General features: G+C 34.0%; 1 protein-coding gene across 1 annotated transcript in view; it reads right to left on the bottom strand.

Annotated features, from left to right (window-relative positions):
• Positions 1-6,430: 6,430 nt before the first annotated feature.
• The window catches only part of LOC113231841 (acid sphingomyelinase-like phosphodiesterase 3a), an 87,170-nt gene continuing 80,569 nt past the window's right edge, over positions 6,431-13,031 (bottom strand). The window contains exons 7-9 of the mRNA XM_026466376.1: positions 11,695-11,807; positions 7,888-8,072; positions 6,431-7,486 (exon numbers count right to left, since the gene is read on the bottom strand). Of these exons, the coding sequence (XP_026322161.1) occupies positions 7,252-7,486; positions 7,888-8,072; positions 11,695-11,807 (533 nt within the window). The 3' untranslated portion in view covers positions 6,431-7,251. The remainder of the gene's footprint in view (positions 7,487-7,887; positions 8,073-11,694; positions 11,808-13,031) is intronic.

The following is a 13,031-nucleotide window of genomic DNA, read 5'->3' as shown; positions in this document are numbered from 1 at the left end:
GTCATCTCATAAAACATTTTATGGCATTGTTAAAACAGAAAATTCTTTGAAGATTGGTTTTCAGATCCAAACAAAATCAAATATCGGATTTCATGACTATTTCTCACATCTTTATTATAAATGGTATTGATTGAACAGGACGCGTTATTGTCCCATGCATTATTCTGAACTGATTCGCATCGACAAAGCCTCACAGATAGTAGAACGTCACGTTCCTGACACTTAGTATAAACCGAAGGCATCAAATTGGATCCGCTACGAATATGGAGTCATGGTATGGATTTTTATCAAAGTTGTGTAATTCGTTTTTTAATGTAACATTTTTGACAAGTTTATGTTCGTAGTAAATTTTTCACAGTTAGTTTTACATGTAGGATTTTATTCACTAAGATGTTGGTCTCTCTGTGTAGAAATATTTTAAATATTAAACAATTGCCTAACAAGCATGTTAGTGATCAAAAGAGCAATAATCCTTATTAAAATGCAAAAGATGTAGCAGTGCTATTTACTCAGCACCGCATTTGCACTTAATGTTTTCTCACAATCTTTAAGATGAAAACAAGAATTTACCGTCAGAGGCTCGTAACACGATAATGAAAATATTACTTAAAGACAATTTCTTTATTAAATGATTTAACATCCAGTCAAATTACGGTAACATTATTAAAAATACAAAGAAATGCTTATTACAAATCACTAATTACACCACCGACAAGAGCCTAACTCTCAAATAAGAAGAATTACGAATTTAATTTAACAACAATGAATAAATAACGCAAAACAAGCGATGTGGTTAAATATACCTAAGTTTAAATTACAAATATTATACACAAAAATACTTACTAATAATATTTACTTGTCTACAACTAAGCAGATCACGGTAGTTCATCATACTTTTGATTGAGTATCATTTACGTTATAGCCTAACCTAAAAAATTAAGAAAAGCTTTTTTAATTTTTTATCCTAAATAACGTACTCAGACAAACATTTTTAAACTCAAATCGACTTTCTTCTAAACAATTTTGATCCCGACTCAATAAATACTAACAAAATTTCGACTTACCACAAAAAATAGCATGCGATTATCCTTAATGTAGCTTAGACAAATTGTTCCACATTTACACATTTTTACAAATCGCTTAAACTATTTACAAAATTATATGCCGCATTCACACCTTGTATCATTTTGGCATACCATATACCCGTAATGTATATGTATCATCTTCGCGTATCATGATCGCATGTTAGACACGACACGCGTATTACGTGATCGCGTAGCTTTTCGCATCAAAACAAGGTAACATTCTACGTTCGTCCTACGTTCTACGTTCGCAGAATGTTAGCTACATTTGTAGACACCCGTCGTAGATGTAATACGCTGAAATCATGCAAATGTGAATTCGGCCTTACATAATTTACTCCATAGGTACTTTAATGAGATGTTAAGATAGTAGAAGGTTATTTTTATTAAGCGAAACCTGTTAACGCGGTAGTTTTATCAAATCAAACAACTTTAGGTAATTATATTTACATGCTATAAATTAATGAAGCTTTTTGTTTCCAAGCAAACAACAATTAAGTACTGTATAATGCACGTGGTAAATATAGAAAAAAAATAATGGTACAAAATTTATTCTTTTCAATTGCATAAAATGTTTTCAGCTCCTGCTCCTGCTCCTGGTAAATCAATTGAGACAAAAAAATGTCAATTCCCAAACGTGGTGTAATAAACAATTATTAGTTGAATGATAGTAATGCCATAATACAATAAGAACGACTAGAGCAATATCCGCCTGTTCGGAGCGTAAATGCCTACACTTCACTCGGAGCGTAGGGTTGTTACCACGGACATATATCTTAATAGACGCTGCAAGTGTACCTCCTTCGCGTGCCCAATGTAAGCTATAAATGCTTAGTTGTCGCTGCTACGCTTCAGAACGCGCCTGCCGTCATCGTAGTTAAACATCAATCGAAAGCGCGAAAAATGCCTAATTGTGCCATTAGAAACTATAAAAATACCATAGCTGTGACACGATGAATAGACAGAGACGTTTCCTTACACAGTTACTTAATTTTATAGTCAAAATATTATGCATAGTTTATTTTAAAATAAATTATTTTCATTTTGAATGAATTTCCAGAAAACAAAATGCAAACGAGTGTGTGTCGCGTGATTCCTAATACATCGCGGCTTTTACTTGGTACGATACACTTGTGGTCCATCTTCTGTGGGCCATGAATATCCAACCAGCGATACTTTCGTATAATGCATTCAATTTTGTGGTAAGGCCGCTTCGTCATGTTTTGGGTCAAATTTTACGGTTAAGCGATGTTCGCTTGATGCAACACATTTCTCAATTCTGATCGATTTAGGAAACAAAGGGATGATAATTCTTAAGTCCTTGGAAAATGTTATAAAAATATTCTGTAGTATTTTTTAATTTTCTGGAGCAATTTTTTTCAAAAGGAATAAAGGACTTAATAATATCATTCTGTTATTATTTTACTGTATTAATATTTTACGGGTTCTTATAATCAACAAATACTTGAAAAATTATTATTCTAAACACGTGTCGCGTCCACGTCTTCGATTTAATCAATCGCTTTAGTACCGAAGGAGGTTTCCCATCACTAAATAGCGCTTGCGACGTCATCAGAGGTACAAAAACATGGCTCGCTTGGTTTTCGCTAATATAGAGCGCGGTGCTTGCGGCGTCTAATTAGATATATTTATGTCTGTGATTGTTACATTAAAATTTTTGTTGTACCTACGGGTTGTAAACACAATTTGTAAAATTTAAGGTGTTGACCACAGTATTCTCGTCTAATTAAAATGACCTTTGTTAAATTCAGTAGCTACTTACATATTGATATTTATATATACCAGCATCGCGGATTGACGTCTTGATTATTTAGTACGATTATGAAATAGAAATCAAATATCAGACAATTAAGAATTTGTGGCACTCTTTTTCAACTACTACAAACAACAATAAACACGTTTACTATTTGATGTTTTTTTTAAACACCGAGTAACCGCTTCAATTCTGTAATGAATGACGGGAGTGATGACCCATGCGAATGTATGCATCGGTATTCCGTGCAGAGCGGTATTTTTAAATTGCAAACTTCGAAATATCGCCGAATATTCCTGGAATTACGGCCTATCTTTTTTGAAGAGGGAGTAAAATGACATTTGAAAGGTTGCCAGTTTTCATACAGTTTTAAATAGTTATGTTGTTGTTATCGATAGCTTTATCGATAGATTGTGGAAGAGGATAAATTTTTGTCAAAAATTACTGAGTTGTGAATGTTACGACGCTCTAATGATTACTGATTGCGTATTGCCTTTATTCTTATTTTAACCAACTGGCCTAATAGTATCGAGATCCATTTTTTTCACATACATTATAAAAAGGACAGGTGGTTATGATAATCTGTGTTGAATTAAAATGAAAATCTTTAAAATATATCTCCACTTTATATTTTTCATAAACGTAGTCCTAAATACAGTGTATGCATGTGTGAACAGTAGGTATTCATAAGAGTAGGTCTCGTTTGTATGAGCTATATGCTATGAAAACTTATAATAATAATTCAAATTTCATAGAATATGTTAGAATTTATTCGAAAATATTTAAAAAAGTTTGTGTAGCTGCTAAGGTTAAGTTTCACAGCGACAAAATTAGACAATCGATAAATAAATCTAAAACTACTTGGAGCATAATAAATAAAGAGTCAGGCAGGGTTAAACCACAGGATAGAGATATAGTTTTAGAATTAGACAGCAAACTTATAAAATCTAAAGATAAAGTAGCCCAAGCTTTTGAATCGTTCTTTTCGGAAATTGCTGTGAACACTACAAAATCATTAAATTCCTCCCCTTCATTTGCTATTGATCTCCTAAAGGAAAATGTTAACGTTTGTGGCAGTTTATTTAATTTTCGTCATGTTAATCCACAAGACATCATAAAAGCTTTTAAGTCAATACATGTTAAAAAAACTGAAGATCTCTGGGGCATATCAACTAAAGTTATAGACTCAGTTATTAATCTCATTTCCCCACAGTTAGCTGTAGCTTTCAATAGGTGCGTTGACGAAGGTGTTTTTCCCAATTTAATGAAATACAGCAAGGTTATTCCTTTATTCAAAAGCGGTAGGAAAGTTGATCCTAGCAACTATAGGCCCATTTCAATTTTACCAGCTTTAAGTAAAATATTCGAAAAGGTTATGCTAACTCAATTACTGTCCTATTTCGGTAGGAATCATATTTTTCATAGTGAACAATACGGGTTTACTAGTGGTAGATCGACTAGCGATGCGGGGGTAGCGTTACTAAAACACATCTTTGATGCTTGGGAAAGGTCCCAGAACGCTATTGGTGTTTTCTGTGACCTCTCAAAGGCATTTGATTGCGTTGATCATAATACTCTTATTAGGAAGCTGGAACATTACGGTGTAAATGGCAAGGCGTCGAAACTTGTCTCGTCATATCTCAACGGTAGAATTCAGAAAGTAGACATAAATGGAGTGACTTCTTTGGGTTCTCCAGTAAAAATGGGTGTTCCGCAGGGCTCAATACTTGGACCTTTCTTATTTCTGATTTATATTAATGATCTGCCATTCTTTGTTAAGGACCATTGCGAAATAGTGTTGTTTGCTGATGACACATCCTTGATTTTTAAAACAGACAGACATGACAATAACTATGACCGTATTAATGATACCCTCTCTAAGGTAGTTTATTGGTTTAAGGCTAACAATTTATTGCTTAATGCCAAGAAGACAAAATGTGTTAAATTTGAATTACCTAACGTAAAATCGACTAGTCCAAGCATAGAAATAAACGGAGAAAAGTTAGACCTTGTTAATAAAGCAGTCTTCTTGGGAGTGACCTTAGATAGTAAACTTCAGTGGTTTCCACATATATCGTCCCTGGCCAGCAGATTAAGCTCCGCTGCATACGCAGTCCGCAGAATACGTGAGCTTACCGATGTTAGTACTGCTAGACTAGTTTACTTTAGTTACTTCCATAGTATAATGTCCTACGGGATTCTCATGTGGGGTAAAGCGGCAGATATTCAAACCATATTTGTATTGCAAAAACGAGCGATTCGTTCTGTGTACCGTCTAGGCTCTCGGGTATCTCTCAGAGAAAAGTTTAAGGAGACTGGTATCATGACTGTGGCATCACAGTACATTTACTCAAATATTTTATATGCCCGTAAAAATATACATAATTTCAATAAGAAAGAAGATATCCATAATATTAACCTTAGAGCTAAGTCCAAACTCATGGTACCACGATTTCGTTTAACCAAGGTAAACAACTCTTTTATGGGGAACTGTATACGTTTTTACAATAAGATTCCGGAGCATATATTAAGTTTATCATTTCCTAAGTTTAAAAACTACATTAAAAATATTTTGATCGAAAAATCATATTACAAAATTGAAGACTACGTGTTAGATAAAGATGTATGGAAAGACGACATGGCTCCAGAATCCACACAAATTTGATTCAAAGTGTATTCCATAGCATTTAAGTTTATTTGAAAAGAGCAATCCCTAGAGTTTCTTGCTCGTTCTTCTCAGGGAGGTCAGCGTAGTGAACGAGCAGTAGCTTAAATGTGACGTTTTCAAGTGTAAATGTATTTTACCTATGGAATAAATAATCTTTGACTTTGACTTTGACTTTGACTTTGAACTTATAAAAATTGACAATTCAAATGAACCTGGGCTCAATAATTGGATGAATAATGGGTCGTGCATGATTCAAATGAAACAAGAAGAAGTTCAGCTATTTATTCCATAAGCGTGACCAATATTCAGTCGATAATCGATAGAATATTTATCGACTCATTAGCTGCTCGCAAGCAGGCAACACTTTTGCGCAATTAACTGTCATTTTTCTCCATTTTCACAAAAGACAGACTTTATAAATATTATAACATTTTTTTTCTTTTAGAGTCGCTTTTTAAACAAATATACTTCAATAATTATTTTAACATCAAATTACATGTAACAGTCACAAACTAATATATTTTTATAATCACAATAGCTCTATCATAGCATTTATCTTGTTTACAATATATTTCATAAAGTGCCAGGAAATTGTAACACACCTTCGCGCCGTAGGGATATGCCACTGTAATTATCATAACTGAAAAAGAGCTAATTATATAAGGGATGACACTTGCTTTGAAAAAGTTTTATCTAAATAATTAGTAAAATCTAAATAAATCTAAACAAAGTCTAATTTATGTCTAATTAGCTTAATGTAACTAGTAGTGAGAGATTTAATTACTTAGAACCTATTTTATACAATTTTAACATTTACACTTCAAAGCCATTAAATATTAAATATTTTATTTACAGTTTATAAACTAAGCCGTTAATGTATTTTAATTCGTTATTAACCTACTGGTGTACAAAATTATAATCTACAATATTTGAGTTTTGTCTATAACAAAAGAGGTTTTTAAAAGGACACAGGGTGTTAACGTTAATTATTGGGAAGGGGATCATTCCACCTAATACATAAGTACGAAAAATTTTTGTTTACTTTCATAATATATTTTCGTCGACTGACATTTGAACCTTTGACATCAAACAGATAATAATTTACGCTTTTTCTGAGGGGTTCCCCATAGTGAATATTGCTGGTATTAATGGTATGGAACCACCTCCTTTCGGGTGTGACGCAATTAATTTAACATCCTGTATAGGTAACTGGCAATTTTTATGACCTTATGTATCGCCTCTCGCAATGTGTTTACCACGTTGCGGGTATTTCAATATTCGTAAATGTCCATAGGCGTCGGTCGCCACTTACTCATTTCAGAACAGCACAGCGGTGACATATGTCGAACGGTGAAGCGTACGTGGATAAATAGTAGTAAAAACGGAGTAAAAAAAAAACGCCACTACAACTTATAGCCTCTAGTTTATTTTATTAAGCTAAAAATTACAAATGATTTAATTGTCAATGTTCGCTTTAAAATTAATTAGGTAATTACAACCTAAGTTCTTACAAGTGTATACACTTATGAAGTAAGAAACCACATCAATATTACAAACTTTGCACCTACGATTTACCAGATTTTAGAAAAACAGAGCAGATGTTTGTCTGTTACTAGTCAACACTCGTAGATCCACTGAGAAACAAGTAAAACATATGAGATACACGAAGTAAGCACCTCACTTTCCTTTCACATGATAACAAATTCCAAGAACACGTAACTAATTGGTTAAACAAACTTTACGAGTTTGGCGATAATAGGAGATAAGGCGATTGTCACACTAATAGGCGGAGCGATAAGCGGAGAGGAGTTGCCAGCGGCTGCTAGCGCGCTAGCGGCGGCTTCAACACATTGGCGATACGCGAGGTGTTCTAAGCATGTAATCGCGCAGAAGTGTTGATTTGCACACGCTCCGTCGCATGAATCTGGAGCGTCACGTTTGACGTTGTACGCTCGTAAGTACCTATACAAAGGATTTATTAACACAAGTATGTATACGGCAAAATAATAAATAAAAAAGCACATTGAGAAATTTGCTACGTTATGGTAACAGTCGTTGGTTCGAGTCCAGTTATTGAAGGAATTTTGTGTTTGTTCAATCTTTGTATAATATATAATAATAATAATAACAAATACGTAGTATTTTATGATGATATTAAGGTTATAATCTTATTCCCAAAGATAATTAATTCGAATATGTTTTACTGCAATAAATCTGAGAACCAAATACCCTATTTATTACGCTCAAGTAATGAAATTAATGGCGCAATTTGGAACAAAGTGGAGCATTTATCAATAAACATGTTCCGAATTATGAAACTGCAAATTTCAATTTACAACTTCTAATAGCCTTTACAAACTTACTTGTGGAACATTGCAGCTTCCAGCGGTATGCCGAAGCGCAGTTTCTCGGCAAGATTATGCAGTGAATACGCTGACACGTCGTGAAGGCTGTAATACTGGGTCAAGTTGTATTCTGGTTGCCATTCAGGGATCGCCGCACGATTTGACGCCGCCAGATCTAAGTAATACTGAGTGTAGTCCAAGACCTGCAATACAATTTTAACAATCTGTCGCTATTAGGAGAATATTCCTGCGAGCGAGCTTAATACAAACTAAATTTGATTCTATATTGGATATTAACTAATCAAACATATACAAACTATAATCGAGAGATAAGACTAGTCAATGCGCCGTTAAATTATATGTATTAGCATAGTTTCCACATACGTCAGCTAAAAAATTCGTTAATTGCATAAACAGTCAAATTTTATGCATGCATTTTTTCAAGGTGCGGTTCACTCTATAGGTGACACATTATAGGTCAAGGAAATAATTATTTAATGGTGTTAAGACATGAAGCATTATTTATATATCATTTATTTTATATTATATTTTATATTTATTATTATATTTTATATTATTATCATTAGTATGATAAATGTCATTTAGTATAATAAACAATTGACATAACAACTTTCAATACCTAATAGTGTAATTTGTATTTTATTTAAAAATATTTCAGACATAATATTTATTGAGTGTAATGTTTTATAAATAATTATAATCAGACTCCGAAGTTTATCCGAAAACGAGCGCAGCGATTAGGAGAGGAGGCTTGCGAACACAACATTCATCGCTTGTGCATCGTGTTCGCGAAGCAAACGCGCCGCATCACCCTTTTAATAAAGGGAACTAATAGTAAAATATGGTTATATACCAAAAAATAGTGATAACACAAACATAAAGAATTAATCTTGTACATCTGATAATACTTTCCTAGTAGAACTGCTACCATAACGATACAAGAAACGCGAATACCACGGAAGTTGCAGACGTAGCGCCTAAATCATACCCAGTGAAAATGGATAATTTGCTGTTATATCAATCATTGCACACCTAATATTTCATCTTTCCCATACATTTTGAAGCACCATGAATGTAGGAAATATGTTAGATTTCTTATAATCTTCACGTATTAAGCGTTATTATTCGAATGAATATAAAATATGAAATGCCCAGTTTCATCAGCATTCGCCTTTACCATTATATTTATTAATATACAGGTTTATTCGAAAAATACTGACATATTCTACTATATTTACACGATACGAACAAGTCGTGCGCCTGATGGTAAGCGACACGCCTGTCCATAACAGTTGCAGTGCCACTCAGAGCTTTAAATCGCAAAGATCTGAGGGGCACTACCACTGCGCCCGTCACCCTGAGACATAAGTTGATAAGTCCCATGTGCCTGTAACTTCACCAGCACCGTTACCCTTCAAAACCGGAACACAGTAACACTGACATTACTGCTTGGCGGCAGAAATCTTTCACATGGAGCTCTACTATTACTAAATTAATTAATTAATTTTTAGGTACAATCCCTTACTGTACTGAAAATGAAGATAAACGGTACCATTTTTCTTCATTTGCAATATGTAATTTACTCAATACAAAAATGACATGAATACATTCAAACACGCGCATGTTACCTATAACTCTTTGACTTGACATTGCTTAGATAAAAAAGAAGAATCCAAACACAATGCGATAAATATACTCCCTATTATAACCCTCAAGTTCAGACTTGATAAGACATTATGGCATTTGTGTCAAGGGTCCTTTATGTCTTTTCCAAGAAAAATGAGCAATAATCAATAAGTATTCCACTTGGTAACATTTTTGTTGTGACTATTTCTATAACAGGTGAGAAATTAATCTTCTACGTGGGAGAATTCCAAAGATGTGATATTTCAGAAAAGAACATTTATTTAATCATTATATTCGCCCACGCGATCAATACACCTGTGCCATTTTGATGGAAGATCATTTATTTATTAGATTGGGAATTTACATTCTTTAGTTCCAATTTTATGTTGCTTTCCGGGAACTAAATAGTTTTTCATGTTGACGGAGGCCGTATCCGGTAAGTATAGAGTGTGCTTAAGCTCATATAAGATGGACTTGGTTTGTTCTACAGAATTCAGCAGTATATTCTCTGCAGATTTTGCCATCATTTTTCGCATTTCTTCACAATAACGATCAGATGTCATGGTTGTATGAAAACTAAGAACTCTACGGTGTAATCTCCGCGACGTGGTCACCAAACCAGTGATATTCTGTGGACTAGTTTCTTTTTCAAACACTGTGTTGATCATTTATGACTATCTTAATGAATCCATATAATATATACAGCAGCAGAGCCTTGAGAAAGAGTTCGTCCAGGGAAGTTCTGCTACCTTACCTATTTTTGCCGCCAACAGTAATAGGAGCATTACTGTGTTTCGGTTTTGAAGAGTCCTTACTCTTCAAAACCCGCTTGTGGGAGGCCAGGAGACCGGTTTGCTACCGTAGAATACGACGCACAATCACACTTCACCAATGGTGAGGATGCTCGAAGGACCAAATGTTGGGGCTCGTGCCCAACGTATGTAATGTAAAATGATCGTAAGAATGTATGTTGATGGGAATTGTATGTTTCCCTGAGTACACCGTTCGGTTGAGGTAGGTTGATGCAAAATATGTAAGGCACTGTACTGTCCGAAGGTCTTTATTGTACTAAAATTACACGTAATTGTACATAAAATGTAAGCGTGACAATGCGCGCGATCAGCAACATATTTAGGTTAAGTTACGACATATGTAATGTACTGCTCGTACAGTAATGCTCACATTACTGCGTTCTGTTTTTGAAGGGTAAGGGTGCTGACGAATTTACAGGGACATGGGAATTGTCTATTTTAGTTACAAGAAGACTCATCGAACGCGCACGCGAAGGGTTATGAGTAAATCTGCTGCTGTAATTTCACCAACACCCTTGTGTTGGTGAAATTACAGGCACATGGGACTTGTCAACCTATGTCTCAGGTTGACAGGCGCAGCGGCAGTGTCTCTCAGATCTTTGCAATTTAAAGTTCTAAGTAGCACTACTACTGTTATAGACAGGCGTGTAGCTACTATCAATCGCACGATTTGTTCGTCCCGTCACTTGATATTATATAAAAAAAAAATGTTTCATCAAAAATGATTCATGATGATAAAGACAAATTTGCAAGTTGGGTGCAAGCTTCAACACGCGTTGCCCATTGTAGTTCGGACACGTGGCTTATTTGCGAGGAGAAAAATTGCACTGTGGCAACAAGCAAATAAATAACACATAGTGCGTTCGTCAATTATACAACTGACGAGCGCACTGTGTTTTTTAATTGCCAGTCCATGCACGTCTTTAATATTTCATTCGTTTCACAGCGAAAACGAATGAATAATGCAACATTAAATGGAAAACAAAATTTTAGCTTAAGATTTTATTTGAAAAACTTTGTAATCTATACATATATGTATTACACTAAAAAACTATTTCATTTCAAAGTGGCAAGAAATTTATATTATCAGTTTCATAATTTAACACCTAACATAAATACCGTCACATGTATTGTCTCAAACACTGCTTAGATTTAATCTTGTTTAAAACGTCCTAATTTATTAGCTTAAAGGAACATCTTCATATCTACTCGATCCAAATGTATGAAATAGCTCTTTCTGTGATTCCTGAAGTCACCATTGTCAAACTTGTCTGGTTTATTGTACTGAACATTAAACCTATGTCGAGTAATAAATTAGGAATTTTTATAAATAGCAACACAAGGAATAGGAGGTTATTGCACTCACCTTCCCGGTATTGATGTCGAACTTATAAAGCCTTAGGCCAGGATTGGATGAGCCAGCCGGGTCGCGATGCGGACTCACTGACGGCGCCAGTAGCGCCCATGATACTGGCCGATCTTCACAAAAATCATGAACATTTATTATAACAACAATTCCTACCCTTGGTTATAACAATGCCACATTGTGATCATACGTCAAAAGTTTTATAAGGACCTAAAAATAATAGAGAATATATTATTATAAAAGAAATTACTATTAGAAATTTAATTTTTTATTTAATAAAAAGCTTAATGTTTAGTTATTACAAATTTAATAACTCTCCTATTTAAGCAATGATAAAGTAAACGACTAATTTCTTAGAATCTTCAAAACTCTCCTGAAAAGTTGTAATTATGCGGATGTGGCCTTATTACACCACGGGTGCGAATTAAATATAACTCTACTATACTTCGTTTCACATTTTAAACAAAAAGTAAACAATCAATTTACTGACCCGACCATATACGGTTTAGTGATGGCCAATTTTATTGCCAGCTATAAATCATTAATTATTTATATATTTGAATGAATCGATTTGTTTAATTGAGTCATAGTAGCAGTTTTCATTACATAACCTATAAAAGCATATTTAAAATTTCCGAAATCTTAATTTAAAATCCTCCTTTAAATCCTTACACTAATTATATAGGGTGGCCGCAATGGAGATGAAGTAAAGACGAGAAAATATGATGAATAACTATATTACATTTCCACAAAGGTATTTCTTAAACTAAATAATTTTGAGAACGTCCGAAGTTAGGTACGTTATGTCTAAAAGTACTTATACGAAAAAGAGCTTAACTAAAGGAATTTAGTCTACGTCCGATGTTAGGAACGTTGGGCCGAAAAGTGTCTCATAATTATAATTAAAATGACGAGTTTTGTATCGGTCACGTTGCAATGCACGGGGCGCGCGTTCCGGGGTGCGCGAATGCAAGTGCATTGAACTGACGTTTTAGGTATGTGTGTTATGCAAATCTGGATACATAACACACTTAACGATTACAAAAACGATTTTTGTAAAAGTTTAATTGAATGAACTGAGCGTTTTTTTCCGTACTGCACTATGCAGCCATAGACCATTCACACATCTTTAATTAAAATATAACATCCGTTTTTGACTACCGTAAAAATTTTTTAAAAATACGATTTTAAGATGTTATTCAAATGAATATTGTTGGAAAAAGTGATGAAATATCAAGTCAAAATCTTCGAAATATACGTGAGTGTTACTTATTCGATATATTAAGTGATTATTTTAGAAATTCAACCAGAACGCTTTGTTTATATTTCGTTTAAAA

The sequence above is a fragment of the Hyposmocoma kahamanoa genome, unplaced genomic scaffold (assembly GCF_003589595.1).
Source record: "Hyposmocoma kahamanoa isolate Upper Pololo Valley unplaced genomic scaffold, ASM358959v1 66, whole genome shotgun sequence".
In the NCBI taxonomy this organism is placed as follows: Eukaryota; Metazoa; Arthropoda; class Insecta; order Lepidoptera; family Cosmopterigidae; genus Hyposmocoma; species Hyposmocoma kahamanoa.
Note: the sequence above shows the minus strand (reverse complement) of the source record. Positions and strands in the feature narration are given on the sequence as shown.